Here is a 27,832-nt window from a genome sequence, read left to right on the forward strand (position 1 = left end):
CTGGGGGGGAGAGAGAGAGAGAGAGAGAGAGAGAGAGAGAGAGAGAGAGAGAGAGAGAGAAATTTCTAAATATTACGTAAAGTAAGTATATGTTTACAATATCGTGTAGATGATATTATGTGTATATTTGACATTCTCTATTACAAATTTATAACTTTTATAATGAGAGAGAGAGAGAGAGAGAGAGAGAGAGAGAGAGAGAGAGTAGTTTATTATCGTCCACGAAAGGCCAAATTATGACCCATGAGACATTTTCGAATATACAATGGTTCTCCTTCCCCATGTTAGGAAAGGGGTAGCTATGGTGAAAGAATGATCTATGAGAGAGAGAGAGAGAGAGAGAGAGAGAGAGAGAGAGAGAGAGGAACAAGGAAATGAGAAAATAAAATAAAACAAAAAATGGAGAGAGAGAAAGATAATTTATAAAGAGAATTGAAGGAGAGAGAGAGAAAGAGAAGCAATTGATTATAGAGCCACTTCGCTTGTTGTGAATATGAAGCTATTATGAAATGGCTTAGCATTTTATGCGCGAGACAAAGTGCTAGTTTCTTTGTTTAAATCTTGTAGATTTAAGAAAAACATTTCATTGTTTCACCGTACATTCTTAAAAAAATAAAAGGAAAAATCAAGAAAACGAGGGGGAAAAAGAGGAGAAAGAAAATCGACAAGAAAACGAGGGAAAAAAGAGAGGAAAATCAACGTAGCTGAACGTGTAAAAACAAGGAGAAAGAAAATCACCATAGCGCTGCACGTGTAAAAACAAACGACGACGTCGATGGAGTAGTGTCGCATGAAGAGGAGCTCTCATCCATGGCGGCCGATGCCCTTCTCATCAGCGAGATCGTCGTCGATTCTGTCAACTTCAGCGGGGGTCCTCCCCCGGCCGCAGTCATAGTCTTGGATTGCGACGAGGATCAGAAGATCAGGGATCCCTGTGCCGGTATGGCTCTGCCCCATCGGGCCGACCTTCCGGCCTCTTGGGGCGTCTATCCCGTCCTGCCATCTTGTTTCGACAGCTCGCATGACAGCCTACAGATCGTATTCTGCCCACAGAGCATGGTTCCGTCGCCCGGGACGCATGAAGGATTGGGGAACAACAGCACCGGTGTCGGGGGAAACTGCTGCAAGCTTGGAAGCAGGAGGCATAGGAGGAGCAAGAGAAGGAGCAAGAGGAACAAAGTTCAGAGTAATCGGGAGGTAGAGCTAACCCCCAACCATCAACACAGAGAGAGAGAGAGAGAGAGAGAGAGAGAGAGAGAGAGAGAGAGAGAAAGAGAGAGAGAGAGAGAGTCTCTGTTGGCTCCATGTTTTGTTTTCTACCCGTCTTTGAGTCCGCTTGTTTGGCCACAAGGCCCTTCGTAAGTATTTCAATTCATTAATTCAACCTTCTTCACGAGAGAGAGAGAGAGAGAGAGAGAGAGAGAGAGAGAGATTCTGCTTTCTTCATGAAGTGTCTTCTTTCTGATAGTTGCCTCCAGGCTTCTAAGTGTTGTTTCCTAGCTGCATTTTCTTTGGTGGGCCAGTTTTGCACATTTCGACGTTTTGAATTCATCAATCGTCACTGAACAAAAAGAGAGAGTGAGAGAGAAGGGAGAATGTGTTGGGGATTTGGTCACCTCGAGGACAGGCACAAGCATGGGTAGGGCAGATTAGGGCAGTTTATCCAGCATTGCCATATACAAGAGCAGTTGGGCAGTAGTTTTTGGCCAGTGATCAGGGTAGGTCGCACAGTGTTGGCAGGATGGGCAGATATGCCACGTGGCACCCAGCAGTATGCACGGCATTTATAGCAGCTGTTTTATGCAGTCGCTGTGTTTAGCAGCATTCGGCCAGTTTTAGACTGGCTGACCTAGTTATTTTTATTGTTTTTCTTGCCTATTTAGGGCAGGCCTGCCCCCAGTTGCCACACTTGTGTGTTTTGTGCAAATTCTGAGAGATCTCTGGCTGGATATTTCTCACAGCCCGTTGTACATATTCGCTTCAATATCCATCATTAATTCTCTGCAGTCTTCAGCATTCTGCTGTCTCTTCCTCTCTCTCCCCCCCTCTCGGTGTTTGCTTCTCCTCTTCATATCTGTACATTGACATTGATAAGCCAAAAAAGATACATTACACATAAAATCTTCATTAGCTCATTAAAACATGCCCAAAACTCAATGCTTACCAAAGTTTCTGTGTCCCATAGGCAACACACTTTGGGAGGATCTACATCTATGTAGGAGGGTGCTTGGCCACTTAGTTCATCCCCTGTTTTGCAGATTTCAGCCATCTCCTTCTAGTGGCTGTCCAGCCCATAGCGATTGCTGCCACAACATCACCAACTTGTGGCTCCTTGTCCTCTGCTGTCACCTATTGCCTCCAGTTGTTGGTGACCTGATCTAGAACCTCCCGACAGCTGCGTTTACAGGTAGAGCAGGCTGCCCTGCTCTCCAGTCTCTTTCTGAGCATCATACAACTTGCATTTATTGTAGTGCAGGCTCAGTCTTACATCAGATTCACCTTCTACTGCTGTCTTGTAGTCTCTTGCTGTTGGTGATCAGTTGACATCATCCTTGGGGGGTTACGTTGTTGTGTTTACCAGTTCCAGCCCCAGGACTACTGTGATTTTGGTTTCTAACCTGCTGCCCTTCCACTTTCAGCCTCATCTCAGTTTTGACTAGTGGTTACAACTCTTTGGATCCATCTTTGGTGGACATCAATCTCCGACTACTCCCTCAGCTTGCTCCCATGAGAGTCATCGTGTTGTTGGATAGGTCTCCCTTTGAGCATCTTGTACACTCTTTCCTTCATTTACAACATTCATTCATTCACTTTAAAAATCTCTTTCTTCTCTGTTTGTGTTTTGCGTTTTTGTATGTGTTTGAGTTCTTTGTGTTTTAGTTGTGGTCATACTATCAGTGTTTTCTTTTGCAAGTCCTAGCATATCTCTACATGGCATCAGATCTAGTGCTCTTCTAAAAGGTATCTTGCAATTGTTGTGGATTGCTTGGTTTGTTCTTGATCACACTATATGTTAGGTGTGCTGATTCACAATGGCTCAAATCACTCCATCTTCAGATCCTCTAATGTTTTCTCAAGCTACTCCTGCACCGGAGGCTTTGTTAAGGTATTATGTTCTTGATTTGAATGACAACACTCCATCTGTTAACTTTTCTTCTAGGAGTCATTCATAGAGGCCCGACTCTTCTATACAAACTAGTCATCTAGAAAACGATGTTTAAATGATAAAAACACCTCAATTGGAAGGAAAGAAGGATGAATATCAAGATAAGGGAAAGGATACCCAAAGAGAAGATACTATCTTCATCCCGGTGCTGATGCAGGTAATAATCACCAAGGCAAGAATCAAACAACCTTCAGCCTAGTTAGGTGTTTCAATGCCAAATCGTCACTCGCAACAAAAATTAACTAGCTCTTCTATTGACCGGTAAATACTTGTAATGTTAGCCTTGAAATGAAATACAGAACCCAGCATGACAGAATCAGAAAAGAAACCTGTACACCAGATGTTTCATACTGACATGCTTTGGATATTGTGCTAAGTGCAAAAGAAGTAGAATGCAACAGAAGTAAATGAGAAGAGTGAGTATGAAGAGGAAAACTTGAAAAGTGAAAGTGCGGCTAAGCCTAAAGGAAACACAACTAGCCTAGGGTTCCTAAGGATGACCTAGGACTCCTAAGACACTAGCCTAGTGGAAAATGATGACCGAACCAATCAGAGATGCCATGAGACACTAACTGAGAGGGAGATCCAGGATACATTGCATCAATGGTCAACCATTGATCAACATAGGTACCAAGGGGTGGAGAAATTGTGCTATGTCCTTAGGAAAGATCCCCTCTCAACCTCCTTGGAGTGGCACTGCTATCAAAAGTGGATGTTGTGAAGATATGCTAGGGTTTGCACTGAGGAAACACAACATGTACAACCACGACTAAAACACAAAGACTTAGATAGTGACGAGCAAAACTCAAAAAACCTAAACGCAAAAATGCAAACACAAAACTCAAAACTCAAACATAGAGAGAAGAAACTCTGAAGTGAATGAATGTAAGAGTGTACAGAATGCCCAAGGGCAAAGCAAAGGAGTGTCAAAGGGTGATGTCTACCAAAGATGGATCCCAAGTGTTGTGACCACTAGTCAAAGTGACACAAGGCGAGGTAACACCAAACGTTGATCACTAGAGTGAGGAGAGACTGAGGCAACGACAGCAGGAGATGGTTGATGAGGTGGACGACACTAGAAAGCTGCAAATGCAGCAGTGCTGGCCAACTGTAGCATGGATGATCAAGATAAAAAACAAGCAGTACGAGACAGTCTGATGGTTGGCAATGGCTACTTACCAAGGGAGTCCAAGTAGGCACCCTAGAGAGGACAAGGCATCGGACAAAGTGTGCTTGTCGATTGCCCAGTGGCCTAGCAAGCCCTAAAAGGCGGATGGAACCACATTGAACTCGTTTTTTTTTTTTTTTTTGGGTGGAAAGTTAATTTTAGGGGTGGTGGTCAATTAAGTAATAGTGACCCAGAAGATAGGAGTAGGGATGATACACCCAACACATCACAAAATAGTACAAGATTACCCAACCACTTGAGGATGTTGATGATGAGGGAAAGGTGAAGAAGTATCGTGTGAAGAAGGATGGTGGTGTAAGCTGTTGGTGGAAATAGCTTAGGATTTGTCTAGTAGTGTTGTGCACAATGGGATGCATAGTATGCTACATGCTAAAGAATGCTCATGCAAGAGGTGCCATTTGGACAGTGTCCCTTGTGGGGAAATTGTTCACTTGCCCAAGCTCCCTAGTACAAAGATGATGAAATCATGCGATGCATAGGGGAAGGTACAACAAGGGATGAAGGTCGATGTCGAAGACAAGTACCGAAAATTGGAGAATACCAAGAAGGATAGGAATCCCCTCTCAACTTGGATGTTGATACCAAAGAAGAAAGAGGAGCCTAAGGATGTCAGGCTTCATGTGGTGGTGTCAAGAACTAAGTGGATGAAATGCGAGGATAGAAGACATTGCCATGATAGTATCAAGAGAGATGCTACACGATCCACCGTGGGAGGGAAAGCCATCATGTTGGTAGAATAGCAAAACTCTAAGTAGATGGAACCACAAAAGGAATGATGTGTATCTCCCGTTTCCAGCTCATGGAAGGACTGGTGCAAGCTTGTATATTAGCCCTACATTGAAATACAAAACCTTGTAAAAGAGATCAAAATCTGCAAGCGTAGAGGTGAGTAGTGAGATGCTCCAAAAAAAAAAAATTGAAAATAAAGGAAAGCAAAGCTAAGTGCAATGCAATGAATATGGAAGTATGCAATAAAAGTCTAAAAAGGGAACGACTAAGTATGTGGCCACCATCGTGTACGGTGAGGTGGGGAAGGTGTCCTAGAAGGTGTAGTGGATGCCCTAGGAATGGATGTGTAAAGTGCAACGGGCGAGCTACTAGTGGACCAATTAGACAATCCTTCGGGAGTAGTGAAGGAGATAGGCTGCCAAGATTGTCCGCGTGCCATATATCCAGTAGTAGCTGTTGGGGCAAATGGAGCAACGGTGGAGGCGTAGTCCCTCTAGACTTGCTAGTTGAAGCGGAGGCAATTGCAGTAGTCTATGGTGGTTTTCTAGGAGGAAGACCTTGGGCCTTGGTATGATACTTCTCGTCCACATAGCCCGACCTTTGGTAGTGTGTAAAACCTATTTTTCTTAGGAATTTGCTGCCAAAGGGTTGTGTTTCTTTGGTTCCGTCGGAGAAAGTGGTGTTACCCTTTTTTTTTGGCTTGCCTTTGCATCTTACGAGTCCTTGTCACAGTTGGTTTTTCCTCCTGAAGAAGAGCCAACCAACCCTCGCCCCTTTGAATGGATGTGTGAAGGACTTCTTGTGGACTTGATTGTGCAGCCTCGCATAATGCAAGAACTAGCACTCAAACTCGTAGAAGGTTGGGAACCTAGGTAGTGAAATAATGTGCTAATAAAATGGAAGTATTTGCCAGGCAACTTTTTCAAGAAGAATGTGACCTGATTGTTGTTTGATTTTGGGGAGCCAGTAGTAGTAAACTTGGCAAGTAATCACCAATATTGGGCCAACTTGACTTTCAAATCATTCCCTTTCTTAATGGAAAACTCTTGAAGCTTAAAATGGAGATTGATACATGGAGTGTGATCTCAAGCCACATAGCGATTGATGAGATGACTCCAATGCTCAGATGCGAGGAGAAAATGCTATAATTGAGAGTGGAACTCAAGGACACATCCATAGGAGAAATGTTGGAAGAAGAGTTAGTGTTCCTTCATATTGTTGACTTGGAGGAGCCTTCTTTAGTGGTTGCCTCATCTTCTGTGAGGCCTTGGCTGGTTGATAGTGGAGCTTCTTGTCATATGACTCCACGAGGTGATTTGTTGCAGGCCCTTTTGAGGGTTCAATCACTGTTGGTAACATTGTATCGGTGCCTACTTGTGGTGTTGGCACTTTGTCTTTATTTCCTGATCGTGCGTCGAGCTTCCTTTTATAGGCCCTTTATGTTTCGGATTTGGGCTTTCCACTCCTCTCAATTTATGGACTTACAAGGCTTGGTACTCGGGTTGTCTTTATTGAGCAGGCCGTTTGTATAGCGAATTGGAGATCGAGGTCATCAAGTCGGAGACATATGCAGATATTTCCTCTGCCCCCATGTATATTTATGCACTCTTATACAGCATACTACATTGCAGATTTTCTGCGTTTACATTGTCTCCTTTTCTCTCTCTCTCTTCTCTATGTGTTCACTCTTTCTCAGTCTTTGTCCTACGCTTCCGCATTGCTGCACTCTGACATGGTGTCAGAGCGGTGAAGATGGACCGACTGAGGGTTGAACCTATCTGAAGAGGAGATTTCAGCGCGACACAAGGTTGCGTTTTCAGGATTCGAGGGCGAGCAGGAGGGCTGCGCATCGGATCAAGGCTGAAGTGAGCGTGGGCGTGCGGGAAAGGAGTCTAATCGGTGAATTTGCTGCAGGTTATTGCTGTTTGAAGGGGAGGAAGGCTGCGTTTGAAGCCTTCCATTGCAGATTTTACTTTTTCATCGCCTCTGGTGGGTAAAGAAGGTTTGGGCAGCGGAGGAACCAGCCCTAGAAGGCTGCGTTTACATTGTCAGAGGGGGACTGATTTTGCGTTTGTGCAAATATTGTAGGTTAACATGTCTATAGAGATTGATTTGGAGTTCCAGGCGATAATGGATAAGAAGGTGCCTGTCCTACCGGCTCTTCCATCGGATCAAAAGCTTGATGGTGACAATTACCGCATCTAGCAGGTGATGATGTTGGCCATTTTGGAGTCTTATGATTTGGCGGAACTGGTGATGGAGGAGATTAATAGGCCCTTGGTGAGGGATGAGTCTAAACTCTCTTCCAATGCTCGTGCGGAGTTGACCAATGCCCAGTCTCATTGGGACAAACTGAATGCTAGGATTCGATATTTTCTGTTTCTGTCTTACACTATAGCCGTGATAGCTCACATCGAGCACTTGATGGTGGCTCGAGAGATATGGCTAGAGCTCGACCAGATGCACAACCGGATGACCCTAATGAAGAGGGTTTCTTTGGAGGTGTAGATGCAGACCTTGTTCATGAATAAGTCTTCTTTGCTTCGGGAACACATCAACAAGCTTCGGCAGCTTTAGATGCAGGTTCAAAATGCGGGGAAGCCTATTTCCTCTGAAGACATGGCAATCACTTTACTGTCCTAGTTGCCGCTACGATTTGGTACTTTTTATTCCGCGTCTTATTGCATCAGGGCGGGAGTCGACTCTTCGGTGGGAAGTGTTGGTTCCTATGGTCTTGGACCAAGAGGAACAGTTGAAGGGGCAGAATGCTTCCAAATCGGAGGCATTGGTTGGTCAAGCCTCTCAGAAGAAGGGGAAGGACCAAATGAAGAAGAAGGAGGACAACAAATCCAAGGACAAGGAGAAGGAATCGACTTGCTATATTTGTGGTAAGATTGGTAACTGGAAGAAGGACTGCCCCGACAAAGACAAGAAGGACACCAAGAAGAAGGACACGAAGGATTCTGGAGTGGTGGCTGCATCCTCATCAGTTGCTTTTCTACACTTAGTAGTCATTGAGAACTCTACATCGAAGACTTCTGAAGCTGTGATGATAGCTCCCCAGGCTCGAGAGTGAATTGTGGACAATGGTGCCTCACGGCACATGACTCCTTCCGATGGTGCTGTCCATTTGCGACCTTCGCGTGGGCAGATTCTCATTGGAGACAGCTCTTCTGTGTCTATTGCTGCGCGGGGTGAGATGTAGCTTATTCCAGATGGATGTGGTGTTACCCACACTTCTGAAGTGTTGCATGTGGCAAGCTTGGGGTATCATTTGTTTTCGGTCCATAAGATTTGTGCTCTTGGTCTCTTGGTGGAGTTTGACAGTGATACTGTTCGCGTCCTTGATCGTGGATCGAGGAAGGCTCTCTCTGCAGGGTATGAGGAGGATGGCATCTACAAGTTGAAGTCTTTTCCAGCTCTTACCTTTCTTCTTCTTACTTCTCGGACACAGTCCGAGCTTTGGCATGCTCGGTTTGGTCACCTAAACTACGAGTACCTTCAGAAGGTGTCGCGAGGGTTGTTTATCCGAGGATTGCCGGACATAGTGGTGAGCCATCAGCCATGTGTCTCCTGCATTCGTGGGAAACTGCATCGGGATGCGATTTCCAACAAAGCTTCTAGGCGCTCTACTTCACCCATGGAGCTTGTATCTACGGATCTTTGTGGCCCAATGAGGACCGAGTCCCTGAAGGGGAGCTTGTACTTCATGTTGATCGTAGATGACTACAGCAGGATGACTTGGGCCTATTTCTTGACTTTGAAGTCGTGAGGCTTTCTCTCACTTCAAGGATTGGCTTCTCTTTGAGGAGAATCGTTCTGGCTGGCGATTGAAGACCTTGCGTTCAGATAAGGGAGGTGAATTTATGTCTAATGAGTTTGCTCGTTTTTGTGCAAATAGGGGCATTTGTTAAAAAGACTGCTAGGGTTTGCACTGAGGATACACAAAGTGTACGACCATGACAGAAACACAGAGACATAGACACAGACAGAGAGGGCAAAACTTAAACCCTAAACACAAAACTCAAAACTCAAACGCTAAACGCAAAACTCAAAACTCAAACACAAACAGAAGAAGGGAGAGAGAGAACACAACTCTGAAGTGAATGAATGCTGTAAATGAATGTAAGAGTGCTAGTGTGCTCAAGGGCAGAGCAATGTCGGAGTGTGACGTGCACCGAAGACGGATCCCAAGTCTGTGACCACCAGCCGGAGTGTAGGGGTGTTGAATAGTGAATGGCAGCAGGCTGGTCATAAAAAACGCAGCAGTCTGGAGGCTGGAAACTGGTAAATGCAGCAGTGTACCACCAATCGGGGGCTGGAAACTGTGCACAGTCTGCTATAAACAGTAGGCTGAAACAGTGTCTGAGAGTGTCAGGACCTGCAATGCTGAAAACGTAGGCTGGCTGACCCTGGAGATGATGGACAGCAGGCTGAACAGCAGTCTGGGACAGTTTGGAGCAGTCGCCAGCAGCTGAGAGCTGTCGCCTACAGCAATGGATATTGAAGATGATGTGGCTGCAGTCGATGATGGCTGGACAGCAGATGGAGGCGGGCTGTAGGCTGGAAACTGAGCGCCAACAGCAGCAGAGGGCGTGTGGGCTGGTTTAACCTGCAAACAAGGATAATGGCTGAATGGGGGCAGCCTGTCTATTTATAGATGTGGAAGGGCGCCCCAAAAATTAGGGTTTCCACTAAACTTTCTCGAACCGCTCCCCGTTTTAGGGTTTTCACTAAACTCTCTCGAACCACTCCCCGTTTTAGGGTTTTACTCTAAAAGAGCATTTTTAGTGTGTTTTGGGGTTGTTTAAGAGGCTAATCAGCAAGTAATGCATATTTTAGCTCAACAGCATTCACCAGGAGTTTGCTAATACCAACACTCCCCAAGAGAATGACATTTTGGAGCGGAAGAACCGAAGTGTGATCGAGATGGTGCGCACCATGATGAAGCATCGACAGACACCTCAGTTTCTGTGGGCCAAGGCAGTGGCTACCGCAGTTCACATCCTCAATCGATCTCCCACTTCGGCCGTTGACAGGATGACACCTTTTGAGGCTTACTTCGGGACTAAGCCTGATGTCTCTTATTTCAGGATCTTTGGGTGTGATGCTTATGTGCACATTCCGAAGACGCAGCGTGATAAGTTCGAGGCGGCTTCTCGACGACAGGTTTTTGTTGGCTGCAACTCCTAGTCCCAAGGTTATCGTCTGTTTGATCTCGTCAAATGGGATTTCTACACGAGCCGAGATGTGCAGTTCGTGGAAGTTCCGGCCACAAAGGGGGGTGAGGAGCACCCCGCTCTTGGAGATCCGGAGATCTAGAAGAGAGTTGGGCTCTCGAGACAGTTCCTTTGGAGCCAGAGTCTTTTGATGGAGATTCTTCTTCTGATTGCGAGTCTTCACTTCCACCGGTCCCCCCTGAGGAGCTTGCACCGGTGGATGTTCCTGAGTCTTCAGCACTGGTCAAGAACATTGGTGGAGTCCAGCAGACCTCTATAGTTTAAAGGAATAAAAGGAGTTCCACATTCAATCTTGATTCGGATCGCATTCTGAACCAAAAATCTATAGGCATTGTACCAAGGCAGGAACACATCTTTCACCAGTGCAAAGACTCCTGCTTTCTTGAACCACCAAGGTTCTGCTCGAACAACTGCGGAGTTGATAAGATACAAGCGCAAAGCATCAGCCCCCAGCTCCCCTCTCTGTTTTTCCATTTCCTGCTTTTTCTTCCCCCCCAGGCGGCCTACAACAACCCCCTTTTTTACCAGAAAAGCGGCCCCCTTTTTGATCAGAAAAGCGGCCTTCTCCCAATTGAGCACTCCCTCCACAGTAAAGTCCCCCAGGTTTTGCTGTGAAACAAGAACGTGTTAGCCCATCTTCTGTTTCTATGGAGCCCTCTGAAATGTGGCCTTTTCCATAACTCAGTCCTCCCATGTCAAAGAAATGGATTCTAGTTGAATGCCGCTTCTACATTGTAGTAAAGCTGCTTGCATGCCCAATTTTCTGTAAAAGCTACAAGCTCTCTTTACAAAAGAGGCTAAATCTGAGGTCGGTCACCATGCAACTGACAATGCTCTTTCTATATCAACACAGCAGCCATCAAATCTGCCGGTGCAGAAGCAGCTAAAGCATCCATATAAACATGGCAGTGAGCTCAAATCTGCAGAGGCAACATAAGCTAAAGCATCCAGAGAACACCAAAACTATGCGTACAATTGACTGACATTTCTGCACCACATAACGGCTTCCTTACAAAACTTGTAACATGTATAGCGCTGCAGATAGGACTTGCTGCTTTGTTTGTGGTCTCCTGTCACCCACAGAAAGTTGTTGGGATGGCCTTCGTCAGCGAAGCAGTTCCTGCATAGAAAGCTTCACCCACATCATTCTTAGCCCACAGCACACTTGTATTCCTCCACACTTGATATCTCAGAGCCAGCTCTATTCAGAGAACCACTATTCAACTGATCCCCTGTTCTGATGTTTAAGGTTATGCTTCCTGCACTTATACAGTTGATGTGATCAGTTATTGCAGATTTTCCCAGGGGAGAATTTTGAAATTGTTTCAAGTCAACTTGCAGCATAAGGCAGATTTGAGCAAATACAGATCCAGTCATAAATGCATCATACCCAGCCTCGTGAACTAATCTAAAATCAGCTTCTTGATATCTCTTGAATCCAGGCATGATGTCAACCTGCACTATTTGAGAGAGCTCATTGACCTTTTTACCATATCTTACATATCCAATGTTGTGATCTGGTTTTTGGCACAAGTCAGAGTACAGTGCACTCAATGACTTGTGTTTTCGGGCCCAATACGGCCGGAGACTGCCCTCAAACTTTGCAAGGAACTTTGTGTCTATGATGGATGGAAAATGGGAATGAAGAGAAGTTGAAAAACTTGCAAACGAAGTTGGCAGTGGTGAAATGAATTTGCTGTGTATGTGAGAATCCCTATACTGCCCACGCAGAACAAAAATGCAAACACAACGACCAAGTATGTACAAAGTAACAAATGTCACACACACAACTTTTTGGTGGATTTCACATCTCGGATGCGCAGCAGTACGACATCGTGAGCCCATTTCCGTAAAGGAGGCTTTGCAGTCTGATCATTGGTGGAAGGCTATGGTAGCCGAGTTGGAGGCTATTGAGAGGAATGGCACGTGGTCTCTTGTGCCTTGTCCCTCTCACAAGAAGGTGATTGGTGTCACGTGGGTCTTTAAGACCAAGTACCTTAGCGATGGTTCTTTGGACAAGCACAAGGCTCGCCTTGTTGCTAAAGGTTTTGCTCAGTACCCTGGCATTGATTTTCATGATACTTTTGCCCCCACTGCTCGTATGGTGACTATTCGAGCTATTCTTGCCTTGGCTGGCCATAGGAGATGGCTTGTCTATCAGTTGGATGTGAAGTCGGCCTTTCTGAATGGTGACTTACAGGAGGAGATCTATGTTGAGCAGCCTCCTGGCTTTGGATCCTCGGATGGGAAAGTTTACAAGTTGAAGAAGGCCTTGTATGGCCTCAAGCAGGCTCCGCGTGCATGGAATGAGAATATTGACTCGTTTCTTTAGCTGAAGTTGGGATATCGACTCTCCAAGGCTGATCCGCAGCTTTCTGTGCACACCTCCAAGGTTTGTCGTGTGTTGTATGTTAATGATTTGATTCTGATAGGGAATCATGTACAGAAGGTCCGAGAGACCAAGACAACTTTACATTAGACATTCGAGATGACAAATTTGGGGCTTCTTCATTTCTTCTTGGGTCACGAGATCTATCAGTCTCAGAGGGGGATTTTCATCTCTCAGTAGAGGTACATTCAGAAGCTCTTGGTGACTTTTGAGGTGGAGACTTGTCGGCCCATTACTACTCCTATGGATTTGAAATGGAAGGCCACTTCACACTCAGATTCTCTCGTGATGGATGCTTCACGCTACTGTCAGTTGATTGGATCCTTGATTTGGCTTCTCAACACTCGTGTTGATCTTTGTTTTGCTGTGGGTTTTTTGGCAGGGTTCATGACTGAACCCAAACAGGTGCATTGGCAGGTTGCCCTGAGGATTCTTCGGTATTTGAGGGGGACCTCTGACTTAGGGATTTCTTATCCCGCAGGTACAGATGCTTCCGATCTGGTTCTTGCAGGTTGGAGTGACTCGGATTGGGCTGGTGATGTGGACCACCGAAGGTCTACTACAGGCTACTGTTTTACCTTGGGTATAGGTGTTATCTCTTGGAGTAGCAAGAAGCAGCCCACGGTAGCCCTTTCTTCTACTGAGGCGGAGTATCGTGCTATGTCTTCCACCACATGTGAGGTTGTGTGGCTTCGGAGATTGTTGGAGAAGCTTGGCTGCCCCCAGACTTGTCCTACTCTTCTGCGGTGTGACAATGAGAGTTGCATTGCCTTGATACGGAATCCTGTATTCCATGCCCGGATGAAGCACATTGAGATCCAATATCACTTCATTCGGGAGAAGCTTCTGGATGGGACCATTGATGTGGAGTACTACAAGACAGAGGATAATCTTGCAGATTTGTTTACGAAGGCGCTTCCCTAGGCTCTTCTTCGGCAACATTCCAGATCCCTCAGTCTTTTGACCAGTCCAAGATCTGAGAGGGGGTGTTAGACAATCATTTCCTGGACAGTTGGTGGATAGGAGAGTACGGCAGAGTGCCACGTCAGCAGTACGGATGTCAACAGCCATGACGGAGATCGAGGTCATCAAGTCGGAGACATACACAGATATTTCCTGTGCCCCCGTGTATATTTCTGTACTCTTATACAGCATACTACATTGCAGATTTTCAGCGTTTACACTGTCTCCTTTTCTTTCTCTCTCTTCTCTCTGTGTTCACTCTTTCTCAGCCTTTGTCCTACGCTTCTGCATCGTTGCATTCTGACAGTTAGTAGTCATGTTTGTCATGCCTTGTCATCTCCTGCTTGTGAGCCTCAGTCTGAGTCAGATGAGGACTTTAGGAGCTCTGACCTATCAATCACTTGTTTTGACGGAGAAGATAGTTTATTCTAGAGCACTGAGTTTATTGCATTTTAGTGCATTTTATCCTCCAATCGGGATTTTATGTGCATTTCCAGGGGTAGTTTCTGCATTCTTTAGCCTACCTTATTTGTCAAATATTGTCCACCCTTTCCGAGATTTTTCTGAGCATTTCTAGCATTTTTACCAACGTAAATAATGTTGGTCAGCCATATTTTGGCCTGAGATTTCAGGTCGGCCAGTTTTTGGGATATTTGGCTATTGCCATTTCCCACTTGGCAATCAGTGATCTCATTCAATTTTCTTCATCTCCGGTAGGTGCACATTTCAACTTTGTCATATTCCTCCATCTCTGGTGCTGTTGTCATCATCAGCCTGATTTGGTGCCCTCACTAACATTGTGGGCTGCATGTAGGGACTGATCAGTCCTTCTGTATTCAGCATTTGTTACCTTGTTCAATGCAGGTTTATTTTCTTCTTCTCTTGCAAATTGTCTCTCTCTCTTCCTCTGTGTTTGAGTTCCTTCTTCCATTGCGTGCTCTCACAGTGCCATAGTGCCATTTGCCATATTATTCTAAGATCTACATTCTATGATGGTGGATGCACATGGGTTTTTGATTAGATGATGTTACATGTATCTACTATCATGTGTCTTAGACTTGCCAGTCGGCATCATGTAGTTATTTTGAGTCTTGACAATATGTATTCGGGTGTGGGGTTCTATCATTTTGGTATTAGCTATGATGTACTCCTCATGGACTTCTAAGTTTTTGAATATCTATGTAGATTGCAGCCTTGTTACCCACTCAATGCTCATTGTTTGTAACTCAATGTTTTATGGTATTCAATCTTGTAATGATAATTAATCATGTAGGATGTAAGTTGTAACATTTTCAAACTTCATCTGGCATGAAGGCTTGAAGTTTCGAACGAAAGTTGAGTGGATGGTATTGTGGGCATTGATATGTTAAAGTACCTATATATGGATTTAATGCTAAAATTCAAAACTCCATCCCTCGTTTCCAAAACTAACGGAAACTCCGACACTCCACCCCCTATTTCCAAATGAAACCGGTCTATGACTCACATAAAGTGGTAGGTCCTTAAATTAATACTCGGTCTTTTCACATACGCACACAAATAGAGACCTCACTCCCTCACTCAACACCAGATTGGCCCCGAAGTTCGGCGTCCCTCTCGGTATTTCTTTATCAATTAAAAGATGGAAAGTTACAAAAATGAAATGTTCCAAAGTACAAAACCTGTGAACAGTTGGCTTTCATCTTTTTTGAGCAGATTTCAGCTGCATAAGGACAGTATAGCATATCCAGAATAACATCCCAAGTAGGAAAACACTTTCTATGACCATAACTCAATAATTCAAGTGCAGAATTTCAATCTGCAGAACTCTATGTTTACTGTTTCTACTGTCCAGCATATCCAGAACAACATCCCAAGTAGGAGAACACTTTCTGTGACCACAACTCAATAATTCAAGTGCAGAATTTCAATCTGCAGAACTTTGTATTTACTGTTTTTCACATGTTTCTTGACCTGTTCTCAGCCTTATTCCATTCCAGATGTGTTTCATACCAGTTGGACTACAAATCCTTTGACCCTAGCATCATTCTAGCAGTAAAATAGTACCACAAACAGCACTTAATCAGAGCTGAAAACACTCTGTGGCGTGGTCATCAATTTTAGTTCTCACATTGGAGAAGCAATCAGCTGCTCTTGAACCTGAACAGTGAGGCTCTTGCCTCAGCAGAAGAGCAAAGAAAACACAGAACTGAACATTTGATTGAATCAGCTCATCATGCAGAGCATTTCCTCTAAGAATAGAGAGAGAGTTGACTAGAGGGAGCAAGCTCTACCTCGTACATGAGTCAGAGACGAAGAAGTACTCTCCATAGCTGATGTACTTGCTGCAATCTACCCTTAGCACTTGAAAACTTTACGCTCAGATTTGCCCCTCTTGTCTGTTACGTTTTTTTAAAATGCTCTCTCTCTCTCTCTCTCTCTCTCTCTTTTGGGAATTTGTGCCCAATTTGTGACACATGGTATACATGTAACAGTTTTCCCGTTTAAATCTTCCGGTTTAAAATTCTCCATGATCGGTGTAAAATTTGACCTCGGCACAGACCAAGGAATTAGTTTTCGTGCAAAAACGAAGATAATGACGTGAACAGATTTTGGGGTCCAAAAATAGTAACTCCGTAAGTTTTAGGGATGGTGACCCTTGCATTTCTCAAGTTGTTCTAAGCAACTTTTATCATTGCAACCACATCAAAAATTGTAATGTGGCTTAGATACGGTGACTTTTATTCTGTGAGCATTCTCACATGTGCATCTTCTGTCTTGGCCAAGCTAATTGTCCTGCACCATCTCTAGTAGCTAAGCACACAGTCCCAAACCATTGGCTTTCTATTCTTCAGTGCGCATTCAATATGGAACCGGTTCCAAGGCTCAGACAAACCATTAGTTCAATTTGTCCCAATGGCTGCCTGTTCTAGCCATGCAAAGATCTCGGTTTAATTCAAGAGAACTCTGGGGGTAAAGAGCAACAACTAAAAAAAAGAAAAATAAAATATTTATGTAAGTAAATGAGGAAAGCAACAAAAAGTATCACCACCTGGTGACATTTCCCCCTCTTGAAAGAAGCAAGTGATCTTGATTGCGTGCCACACATGCTAACGGATGACACAGGACGATAACAAGATTCTCCATGTTATTAGTGCCATTGCATGTATCACTTGCTAACAAATGACACAGGGCGATGGTAGGAGTTTCCTCACTACCATTTGTGCCTTTGCAAGGTCAAGTCTCACATAAGTGGAGGATCACATTCTGTATCCAACTATGGTTACTAAGAGCCTTCCTAATATACATGTTTCTGGACGCAACACAGGGCGATAGCACATATCCCCGGACTATTAGTGTCACAACATGTGGGAGGCAATTTCTTTCCATCTTCCATAATCTCAAAAGGTGCTTTGCCAGTAGATGAGTGCATTGTATTATTGTATGCATACTCAATCGATGGCAAGTAGTGTTCCCAAGAAGTCTCATGATCTGAAACATAAGTTATAACACTTCAGTAGATCTAAAACAATCAAATTTGCTTCTTCAAATTGTCCATCAGTTTGTGGATGGAAAGAAAAAAATTTCAATGTAGTGCCCATGTTTTCAAACAATGCTTTCCAAGACAAGCTAGTCATTCTTGGGTCTCTATCACTGACAATTGACCGTGGCATTCCATGGTACTTGAAGATATTATGCATAAATATCTTTACCATGTGTTCTGATTTAACCTTTTTCCTTATAGGAAAGAAATGTGCATGTTTGCTAAATCTGCAAATGATAGTCCAGATTCCATCATTCCTTGAAGTAGTTCTTGGAAGATAAAAAATGAAATCCATAGCAATACTTTTCCATGGCCTTTCTGGAATAGGCAGTGGTTGCAATAACCCTGGTGTCTTTGTTCTATCAAATTTGACCTTTTGGCATACAAGGCAAGATCTGACATATGCATCAACATTAGATCTCAAGGCTGGCCAATAGAAGAAAGTCTCTACCGCTTTGACTGTAGCATCTATACCACGATGTCCTGCATACGGTGAAGCATGACTTTCTAATAAAACTTTTGGTCTTAGCTGTTTTGTAACGCATAGTCTTCCATGCATCATGATAAAGCCTTCTTTGAACACATAATGATCATGATGTTGGCCATTGATCAACTGTTTACAGATTTCAGAGAAATCTTCGTCATCAATATACTATTCACAGATTTCAGAGAAATCTTCGTCATCAACATACTGCTCTTTTATATCATCCAATTCATGGTGTTAAGAAATTGAAACAGCTGACACTTGTGGTTTGCGAGATAGAGCATCTGCAACTACATTCTTCTTGCCTTCCACATGCACTATCTAAAAATGAAACATAGATAGGAAATTTGCTCAACACATGTGTTTCTCTGACAATTTAGCCTGTGTGAGAAAGTACCTTAGTGTTTGATGATCCGTTTGCACTACAAAATCATCACCTAGCAAATAGATCACAACCAATAACTCTTTCTCATAAGTTTAGTAAGTCCTTTCAACGACAGAGAGTACTCTACTCTCGTATGCCACAACTCGGCCATTTTGCATTAAATAGTACCAATGCTGTTTTCACATGCATCACACTGCACTACGAATGGCTTAGACAGATCTAGCAAAATAAGTATTGGATTTGTAGTCATTTTTCCCTTCAAACATCTAAATGTTGATTTCTCTTTGTCAGTCCATTGCCATTAGATATCATTCTTTTCAAGTGCATGTAAAGGAGAAACAATCGCTGCAAAGTGTCTTACAAATCTTCTGTAGTAAGAGCATAGGCCAAGGAAACTGCGGACATCATGAAAAACAATTGTTTCTATCTTTGCAGGATCCATCTTCACACCATCTTTAGAAACTATGTGCCCAAGGAAGTGAATCTCTTCCAAAAAGAATTCACTCTTCTTGCCATTAATAAGCAATCTGTTACGCTTAAGCTCATTAAAGACTGTAACTAAGTGTTTTCTATGCTCCTCTTCATTCTTTGAAAAGATAATCATATCATCAAAGAATGTGCCAACAAAACTTCGATAAGGGTGGAAAATTCTATCCATCATCTTGTTAAACGTGGCAGGAGCATTGGTCAATCCAAATGGCATGACTAAAAATTCATAGAGACCAAATGTCGTTCTAAAAGCAGTCTTATGGATATCCTTTGGCGGCCTGATTTTGATCTAATGGTACCCACTTTTCAAATCTATCCTGCTAAACATTCATGCTCCTTGTAATCGATCAAGAATGTCATCTATCCTTGGAATCAGAAAACTGTTCTTGATCGTGTTTTTATTCAAGGCTTTGTAGTCAATACACATTCGCTAAGAGCTGTCCTTTTTCTAAACTAGCAATATAGGTGAACAAAACGGAGAACTACTTGGCTGAATTAGTCCCCGCTCTAAAAGCTCATTAACCTGTGTTATAATCTCTTTTTGTTGCGTTGCACTGAACCTGTAGAGTGGCCTATTGGGCGGACTAGTCCCTGGAATAAGGTCCATGGTACGATCTTCAGGCCTCTCAAGAGGTAACTCTCCTGGTATCGAATCTGAGAAACAGTCGCTGAGTTTATCTAAGAAAGCCCTTCAACTTTCATCTAGTACAGACACATTACTGTCAACTTCATTAACTTGCTTTGCAAAAACCAAGTACATAGAAATATGATTTTTCATTATAGAAGTAATTGCAAAAGCAGAAACAACTGGGACAAACTCTTCTTTAAGCTTCACATCTAACACATGAGTCTTGCTCCTATGTACAAGAGTAATCGTTCTTTTGCAAGTATCCAAGATAGCATGCTTCCTGTGGGACCATGGAATTCCCAACAGAACATCACAGCCCTCTAAAGGCATAATATGGAACTCCTCTGTGTCCACATAGCTTTGAATGTGCATACGGAGTTTGCCAAGAATGGGGGTGACAGGTTCAATATGTCCTGGGCATACCAAATCAGTCTGTCCAACTGGTCCCATTTTCTCGGGACGTATACCTAGCTTAGCTGCCAATGCCGGTGAGAGAAAGTTTGCACGAGCTCCAAGATCAAAGAAAATAAGCACTGTGGAATCTCAGATCTTTCCCCAAGCTCTGCATAATTTTGTAGCATCATCAGCTGATTGATCTCCCACCATATCAGGCACTAAGCCAATGCTGGGCTTCTTTTTACTTGGCGCATCTTTATCCTCTGTATCTTTAGAAGATTACTGTGGGCACTTAGAAGCAATATGGTCTTTCTGTTCACATATAAAGCATTTCCCAGCCATCATTAAAGCCTTTTTTTCTTCAAACGATTTGCCAAAAAGTGGCCTCTTCTGTCCTTTGCCCTGTTTAAAAGAAGTCTGAAGTTGCTGCTGAAAACTTTTCTTCCAAAAAGACTTCTTTGTCAAGTTGGTCTTTTCTGGAAATTGCTTCTTCTTCTTGCCAGGATCCTGCTTAAACTGAGAATCCTTCCTTTCAGTGACTTTAAAGCTGTCAGCTTTTCCTTTCAACAATGCATTTGCCACACCAACATTTTCAATTAGCTGTACCATATTTGTAACTCTGGTCTTGGTACAATAATCCTTGATGGCTTTGGGCAAACCGCAACAATACTTTTCAATTTGTTTTGACAGGGGTACTGTCTTGTAAGAACTCACGGGCAAAAGTGCTTCCCAAAATTTCTTATTGTACTATTCTAAATCCACACAATTTGTCGCGTCCAATTTATGCCATGCAGTCATGACATCTACTTCAAACGTGTTAGTTAACCATGAAGCTGCAAACACCTGTTTAAAATGGACCCAGGTGGCAAGTGCATGTCCTTGCATCAACAATATGTTTCACCATTGCAAAGCATTACCTTTCAAAAAAGTTGCAGCCTTCCGCACCTTAGAAGTCTTAGTAAAATTCCCTCCAGTGTAAGCTGCATCAAACTGCTGCATAAATGTCAAAGCTTCCAGCTTATCTTGCATACCATTGAAGGTTTCAAACTTTAATGCTTGACCACCCTCTTTATAGTCTTTAGGCTTTGTACTTTTTGGTGTTAGGTTGTCATAGACAGGTGGCTGTAAAAAGGGGAGTCCCTTAGGCGCATTATGAGCATTAATTTCAGCTGTCTTAGCTGCCAATCTTAGCTGCCATATACCCACTAGGCTGAGAAAAACCAGCCACTGCATTTTGTACTCTAGGCATCAAATAAGGACTCTACAAAGTCTGATAACCAGGCTGTAGACCAATATTAGCATAAAGTGGGTTCACTGTCTCAATAGGCATCATTATTGGTAGCCCTCTGGGCAAGTATCCCTGATAACCAGTGGGTAATCTAGCCATTGCTTGAAAAACTGACCCACCACCAAAGTAACTAGGATAGGTAGCAAACTGAGAAGGAATAGTCTGCTGTGCCACTTGTGCATTACTGCCTTGACCATTCACTCCTTGGTCCTGTGCTTGTGCTTCTTGTTGCACCGGACTTGTCTCCATATTTGGTGTCTTTTTCACATGCTCACGCACATTAGAGGTTTGCCTTTTTGAGTGCTCCATGGTATGATGTGATGACTCAGCTTGAGAATCCTCATTATGTGACTTCAAAATGTTTTGTATTCGAGGTTTCTTTACAAGCTGTTGGAAAGAGCCAATCATATTGAGGAATTGTGCCATAAACAAGTCCTCCTGTTCTTGCTCCTCATCGTGTGGTTCAATCTCGGTTCTAGAAGGTGCTGACACTTGTGCACCAATACTCTCTCTTCGGTGTCTATGAGCAGAAGAAGAACTCTCTTCTTCATGAGGGAGTTTTGTCAAGATTGTGGGAGAGAAGGAAGGAGTCTCACTTGAAGCTTTCTTGCTTGCACAATGGGGGAATACACACAGAGATGGAGGTTGAAAACAGTTTTCCTCTTCTTAGTTGTGTAAGCCAAAAAGAACTCTCATACAAAGAAATAGAAGAACCCTATATATGGGTCTCAAACCAAACTCAACTAACTAAGGTGGCATACTAACTGAGCCACGAACTAGAGTAGATAAGGATAGCTGTCATGTAGCTATTATTCATGGACGGTGTACCAACTGCATCTGCAATTGATAAGTCGGTGACATAAATACACAACGGTCACCTTGGCGTATCACGAGTGGAGCTCGATATCTCAACACTCCCCCTCGAGCTCAATCCCAATTTCTGCACACCAAGCAGGTCTTTGAACTTGCGCAGCTTCTCTGCGCCCAATGCCTTCGTAAATATGTCAGCTACCTGATCCTCTGTGCTGACATAAACTAGATCAATAAGACCTAGTAAAACCCTCTCCCGCACATAGTGATAATGCACCTCAATGTGCTTTGTTCTAGCATGATAGACTGGGTTATTTGCCAAGTGTATACTACTCATGTTGTCACAATAAATGACAACTGGCTCATCTGTAGACTGATGCATATCATAAAGTAGCTTATGCAACCAAGCTACCTTACATGCAACCATTGCTGCACTCCTGTACTCAGCCTCTGTGCTCGACAAGGCAACTGTAGGCTGTTTCTTGCTGCTCCAAGTGACTGCAGCACTCCCAAAAGAGAACACATATCCACTGGTAGATCGTCTATCAGAAATGCTACCAGCCCAATCAGCATCAGTATATCCATGCAACTGTATTTGAACCCCAGTCTCATAAAATAGTTCATACTGCAATGTGGATTTTACATACCTGAGTATGCGTCTAGCCGCATCCAAATGCGGTTTCCTTGGAGCCTGCATAAACTGACTTACCAGTCCAACAGTATAGCTCAAATCTGGCCTGGTAATAGTCATATAAATCAAGCTTCCTACTATGCGTCTGTACATAGTAGGGTCTTTTAGAAGCTCACTTGCATCTGCGCTCAGCTTCACATTCTGCTCCAAAGGAACTGAAATAGGCTTACAGCTTGTCATCCCATATTTGGACAGTATGTCCAATCCATACTGCCTCTGCAAGAGTTGTATCCCACTTGGTGATCTAATCACCTCAATGTCCAAGAAATAACGCAGCTCTCCCAAATCCTTCATCTCAAACTTCTGCTTCAATAGCATTTTCACATGAATGATATCTTTATCACTGTCACCTGTCATAATCAAATCATCAACATAAATGATAAGTAGCATAATACCTCTCTGTTTTTCTCACATAAAGTGAGAAGTCTGCCTTGGAAATCTGAAAGCCAATAGTGACAAGATATTGTCCTATCTTGTAAGACCATGCTCTAGGTGCTTGCTTCAAGTCATACAATGCTTTCTTCAACCTGCAAACAAACTCAGGATGAACAGCATGCACATAACCTGGTGGTTGCTCCATATAGACCTTTTTTTGCAAATCACCATGCAAGAAGGCATTCTTTACATCCATCTGATGTAAAGACCATCCCTTTGATGTAGCCATAGCAATGACTGCTCTTACGGTTGCCATCCTTGCAACTGGACTGAATGTTTCTTCATAATCAATGCCATATGTTTGTGCATACCCCTTGACTACTAATCTTGCCTTGTATCTGTTCACAGAACCATCTGCATTGTGCTTCACCTTATAAACCCACTTACAGCCAATTGCATTTTTACCTTTAGGCAAAGGTACCAACTCCCATGTAGCATTTGCTTCCAAGGCATCCATTTCTTCATCCATGGCTTTCTCCCATTTTTCTTTTCCCATGGCATGCTCAAAAGAAGTGGGTTGTGGTTCCTGTATCACTTTGACCATATATGCATAGTGGATGGCTGTAAATCCATTATATTTCAGCCTATCCACAGGATACCTAGCTCTGGTAGACCTACGCAAAGTAGGCTCACTTCCAGGTGCTCTCAAAACATCCGTGGTCTTCCTTACTCCAGGTGTAACAATAGAGGGGATACCCAACTCATCATCAATGCTCTGTTCTGAGCCACTGGATTCACCATCCATATAAGAGTGACCCGCATTCACATCAAACATGGGCTGATCAACCTTCTCTTTTCCTTTTCGTGATACCTGCATACCACACTCTCTGCATTGCTTTGAGAAGATTCTCCTGATCTCAATCTGCCTGTCCATGGCGAAGAATGTGAACCACTGCTAGAGGACGCTCCACGTCCACTAATATTTTGTGACTGCTGCTGTGAATTCTGTGCAGCATTATCATTTTGTGCATCTACATCATCAATCACATTTACTGGTTTATACCAGCTACTCATCTCATAAAAAACAACATCTATACTCTTTTTGCTGCAGAGAGTAATCAATAAAGATGCACTTCTCAGCTTTTGGATCCAACTTGGATCTCAACTCATCTGGCACATGTACATAGGCAATGCAACAAAAAATTTTCAAATGAGAAATATCTGGTTTCGTACCAGTATACCTCTCCTCTGGTGTCATCCCATGTATTGCTGTAGTGGGAGTCCTGTTCATTATATAGACTGCTGTAGCAACTGCTTCAGCCCATTAAAAATCTGGCAAGTTTTTTTCGTTGAGCATGGCACGAGATACCTCTCCAATATGCATGTTTTTCCTTTCTGCAATTCCATTTTGTTGTGGGGTATGACTGCATGAATATTGTTGCTTTATGCCATGCTCCTGTAGGAACCTTGCAAATTCATTTGAGAGGTACTCTCCTCCTCCATCTGATCTTAGGCATTTTATTTGCAGGCATGTTTCTTTTTCAACCATAGCTTTAAGAGTTTTGAAATGCCCAAAAACTTCACTTTTCTTTTTCATAAAATACACCCAAACTTTTCTGTTATAGTCATCAATAAAAGTAACAAAATAATGACAGCCTCCAAGAGATGCAGCTTTAGTAGTCCACACATCAGAGTGGATTAATTCCAATGGCTTCTTACTCTCTTGAACATGTCTAGGAAATGGTTTCCTTGCTTGTTTTCCAAACTGACAGGCTTCACATACCTTATGCATTTCTGCAACCTTGAATTTAGGCAATCCTGCAACAATATTTTGGGCCTGCATTAATTTAAGTCGCTGTACATTAACATGACCAATGCGTTTATGTCAGATATCAATATCTGCAACTACACCGGTCCCATGTGCAAACATTGTTGCACTCAATTCAGGCATGTCTGCATCCAACGTAAACATTCTGCCCTTCTTATTTCCTTTTGCTATTAAGCGACCTTTATTTTTCATATCCTCAACAAAGCATCCATGAGGATTAAATCTGACCTGCAAGCCCTGCTCAACCATTTGACCAACAGAAACCAGATTCTTGGTGATATTCGGGACATGAAATACATCGGACATGTATTTCTTTTTCCCATCCTGTATAGACAAAGGAATTTTTCCAATTTGCACAATAGGATGTGCAGTATCATCACCAGTCTCCACAAATCCTGGTTTTTCCATTTTCCTTGCATCCTCCATCCATTTTGCATAACCTGTCATGTGGTTTGATGCAGCTGAGTCAACATCCCATAGATGATTGCTTTCTTCTGTACTTGTCACAGAATTGTTCATATGCTGCACCATAAACAAATGCTCATTTCTGTCATCACCCTGTCTACTAGAAGATGCATAGTTCCCTTGTTGTAGTTTTCCATTCATGATGTCATTTTGCTTTTTATAGCAGTCTTTAGCCATATGACCCATTTTACCACAGTAGTAGCATTCAACATTGCTGTTTGCATTTTGGCCTCTTTGCCATCCACCACGACCTCTTTGGCTCCCCCTGCCTCTAGAGTTACCACGTCCTCCTCCATAGGACTGGTTTTCTTGAGTTTGCTGCGTATTCTGATTTCTATCACGGCCTCCAGATCGGCCTCCTCTACCTCTGCCTCTACCTCTTCCAGCATTTGAGTAGAAGACAGCTTCTTTTGAAGTTCCTCCTGAAGAAGATGCACCACCATTTCTCTGCTCCTCAGAAATTAGAAGAGCAATCAACTCCTCAAAATCAGGAAATCTTTCACGGACGGAAATGGATGTTCGAAACTGTGCATAATCCTTTCCTAGACCATTCAAGGTCACAGAAACTAAATCATCATCTTCCACTGGCGACCCAATGGAAGCAAGTGCATCTGCAATCTTCTTCACCTTCATGTGGTAGTCGTTGATGCTCATATTTTCTCTTTGCACATTGTGTAACTTTTGCTTGAGCTGCATTTTCCTGGCTTGCGTATTTGTGCTATACATTTTTGACAAAGTATCCCATGCCTCCTTTGGCGTACTTGCATTCTGAATATGCACAATCATAGAGTCTGAAATACTGATAGACAGCCAGTAGATAACTTTCCTGGCTCTCTCATGCCATGCTTTGAATGCTTGCATTTGCTGTTGATTGGGAACATCAGGAAGAACTGGTTCTTCTTCATTTCCTGCAACAAATTTCCAATATTCTTTTCCCGTAAGGAAATTCGTCATTCTAAACTTCCATGCTTGGAAGTTGTTCTTGTCAAGCTTTTCGTTGACAATCTGTGAGAGAGAATCAGACGTCATTACAGCACATTGCAAAAAGTTCTGTCACTGCAAAGAACACAGCTTTAGCCTCACAAGGGCTAATCTGCAAAACTGACGAAAGTGGTATTTGACCACACAGTCACTTCCTAGTGACGATTTTGCATCAACAGACAACAAGGATGATTTTGTAACTCCTAATGTCTCTGCACACAAGTATACGATGCAATTTCTACAATAACTTTTCACCGACCTGTAGAACAGTGGTCGCACAACATAAAACAGGGCTTTTTTCTGAGTGCGTGCAGAAAACTTCCGCTTCCAAAACAGGCCTCGAAATGGCCTCAAATAAAAAAAACAGGGTCGCCAAGGGCTAAAGCCCTTTCCCGCAGCATATACTGCCCTCTTGCTTCACCGCGAGGGCGTCTCAACCTGAGACAATGCACTCTTGCAATTTCCGGCTGTGCTACCTGCAGAGATCTGCTCCCAAAACAGAAAATGAAAGCAACACTGCTCCTCTTACCAGAACACCGCGAGCTTGGCTTGCTTTTTTGAGCTCCTTACCATGAACAAGGCTCTGATACCATGTCAAGATTGTGGGAGAGAAGGAAGGAGTCTCACTTGAAGCTTTCTTGCTTGCACAATGGGGGAATACACACAGAGATGGAGGCTGAAAACAGTTTTCCTCTTCTTAGTTGTGTAAGCCAAAAAGAACTCTCATACAAAGAACTAGAAAAACCCTATATATGGGTCTCAAACCAAACTCAACTAACTAAGGTGGCATACTAACTGAGCCACGAACTAGAGTAGATAAGGATAGTTGTCATGTAGCTATTATTCATGGACGGTGTACCAACCGCATCTGCAACTGACAAGTCGGTGACATAAATACACAACGGTCACCCTAGCGTATCACGAGTGGAGCTCGATATCTCAACAAGTTTTCCTTTGCCTTTGTCCATGTCTGCCATCTCTCTTGTCCTATATCCAGCAAATACTGTATCCAAGAAAAATATCGTAGTCTTTCACACTTGTAATCTCTGTAAAACCTGTGTGTATGGCCTTTTCACCCAAAACTGTCCGAGCTTAAATTCTTAAAGGAAAGAATTCAAATCTCGGGGATGGAACCATGAAACCGGTCTATGACTCACATAAAGTGATAGTTCCTTCAATTAATACTTGGTCTTTTCACATACACACACAAATAGAGATCTCACTCCCTCGCTCAACACCAGATTGACTCCGAAGTCTGGCGCCCCTCTCGGTATTTCTTTATCAATTAAAAGATGGAAAGTTACAAAAATGAAATGTTCAAAACTTATGAACAGTTGGCTTTCATATTTTCTGAGAAGATTTCAGCTGCATAAGGACTGTACATCATATCCAAAACAACATCCCAAGTAGGAAAACACTTTTTGTGACCATAACTCAATAATTCAAGTGCAGAATTTCAATCTCTAGAACTTTGTATTTACTGTTTCTACTGTCCAGCATATCCAGAACAACATCCCAAGTAGGAGAACACTTTCTGTGACCATAACTCAATAATTTAAGTGCAGAATTTCAATCTGCAGAACTTTGTATTTACTGTTTTTCACATGTTTCTTGACCTGTTCTCAGCCTTATTCCATTCCAGATTTGTTCCATACCAGTTGGACTACAAACCCTTTGACCCTGTCAGCATTCCAATAGTAAAACAGTACCACAAATAGCACTAAATCAGAGATGAAAACATTGTTCTTGTGTGGCATGGTCATCACTTTCTTTAGTTCTTGCATTGGAGAAGCAATCAGCTACTCCTGAACCT

General features: G+C 43.1%; 1 protein-coding gene and 1 pseudogene across 5 annotated transcripts in view; one reads left to right on the forward strand and one right to left on the reverse strand.

The window, feature by feature from the left end:
• Positions 1 to 706: 706 nt before the first annotated feature.
• Positions 707 to 27,832, forward strand: part of LOC148026833 (uncharacterized) — a 35,366-nt gene continuing 8,240 nt past the window's right edge. For 2 of the 5 annotated variants that reach the window (XM_087691367.1, XM_087691368.1), the window contains exon 1: positions 710 to 1,197. In XM_087691367.1, the coding sequence (XP_087547493.1) occupies positions 811 to 1,197 (387 nt within the window). In that variant the 5' untranslated portion in view covers positions 710 to 810. Of the gene's footprint in view, positions 1,198 to 27,832 lie in introns of all 5 variants that reach the window. The other 3 variants (XM_087691369.1, XM_087691364.1, XM_087691366.1) reach the window with 3 other exon arrangements.
• Positions 11,275 to 21,178, reverse strand: LOC148026834 (uncharacterized; annotated as a pseudogene).

Source organism: Lygodium microphyllum, chromosome 13 (genome assembly GCF_053477565.2).
Source record: "Lygodium microphyllum isolate KBCC chromosome 13, Lygodium_microphyllum_v1.1.10, whole genome shotgun sequence".
NCBI lineage: Eukaryota > Viridiplantae > Streptophyta > Polypodiopsida > Schizaeales > Lygodiaceae > Lygodium > Lygodium microphyllum.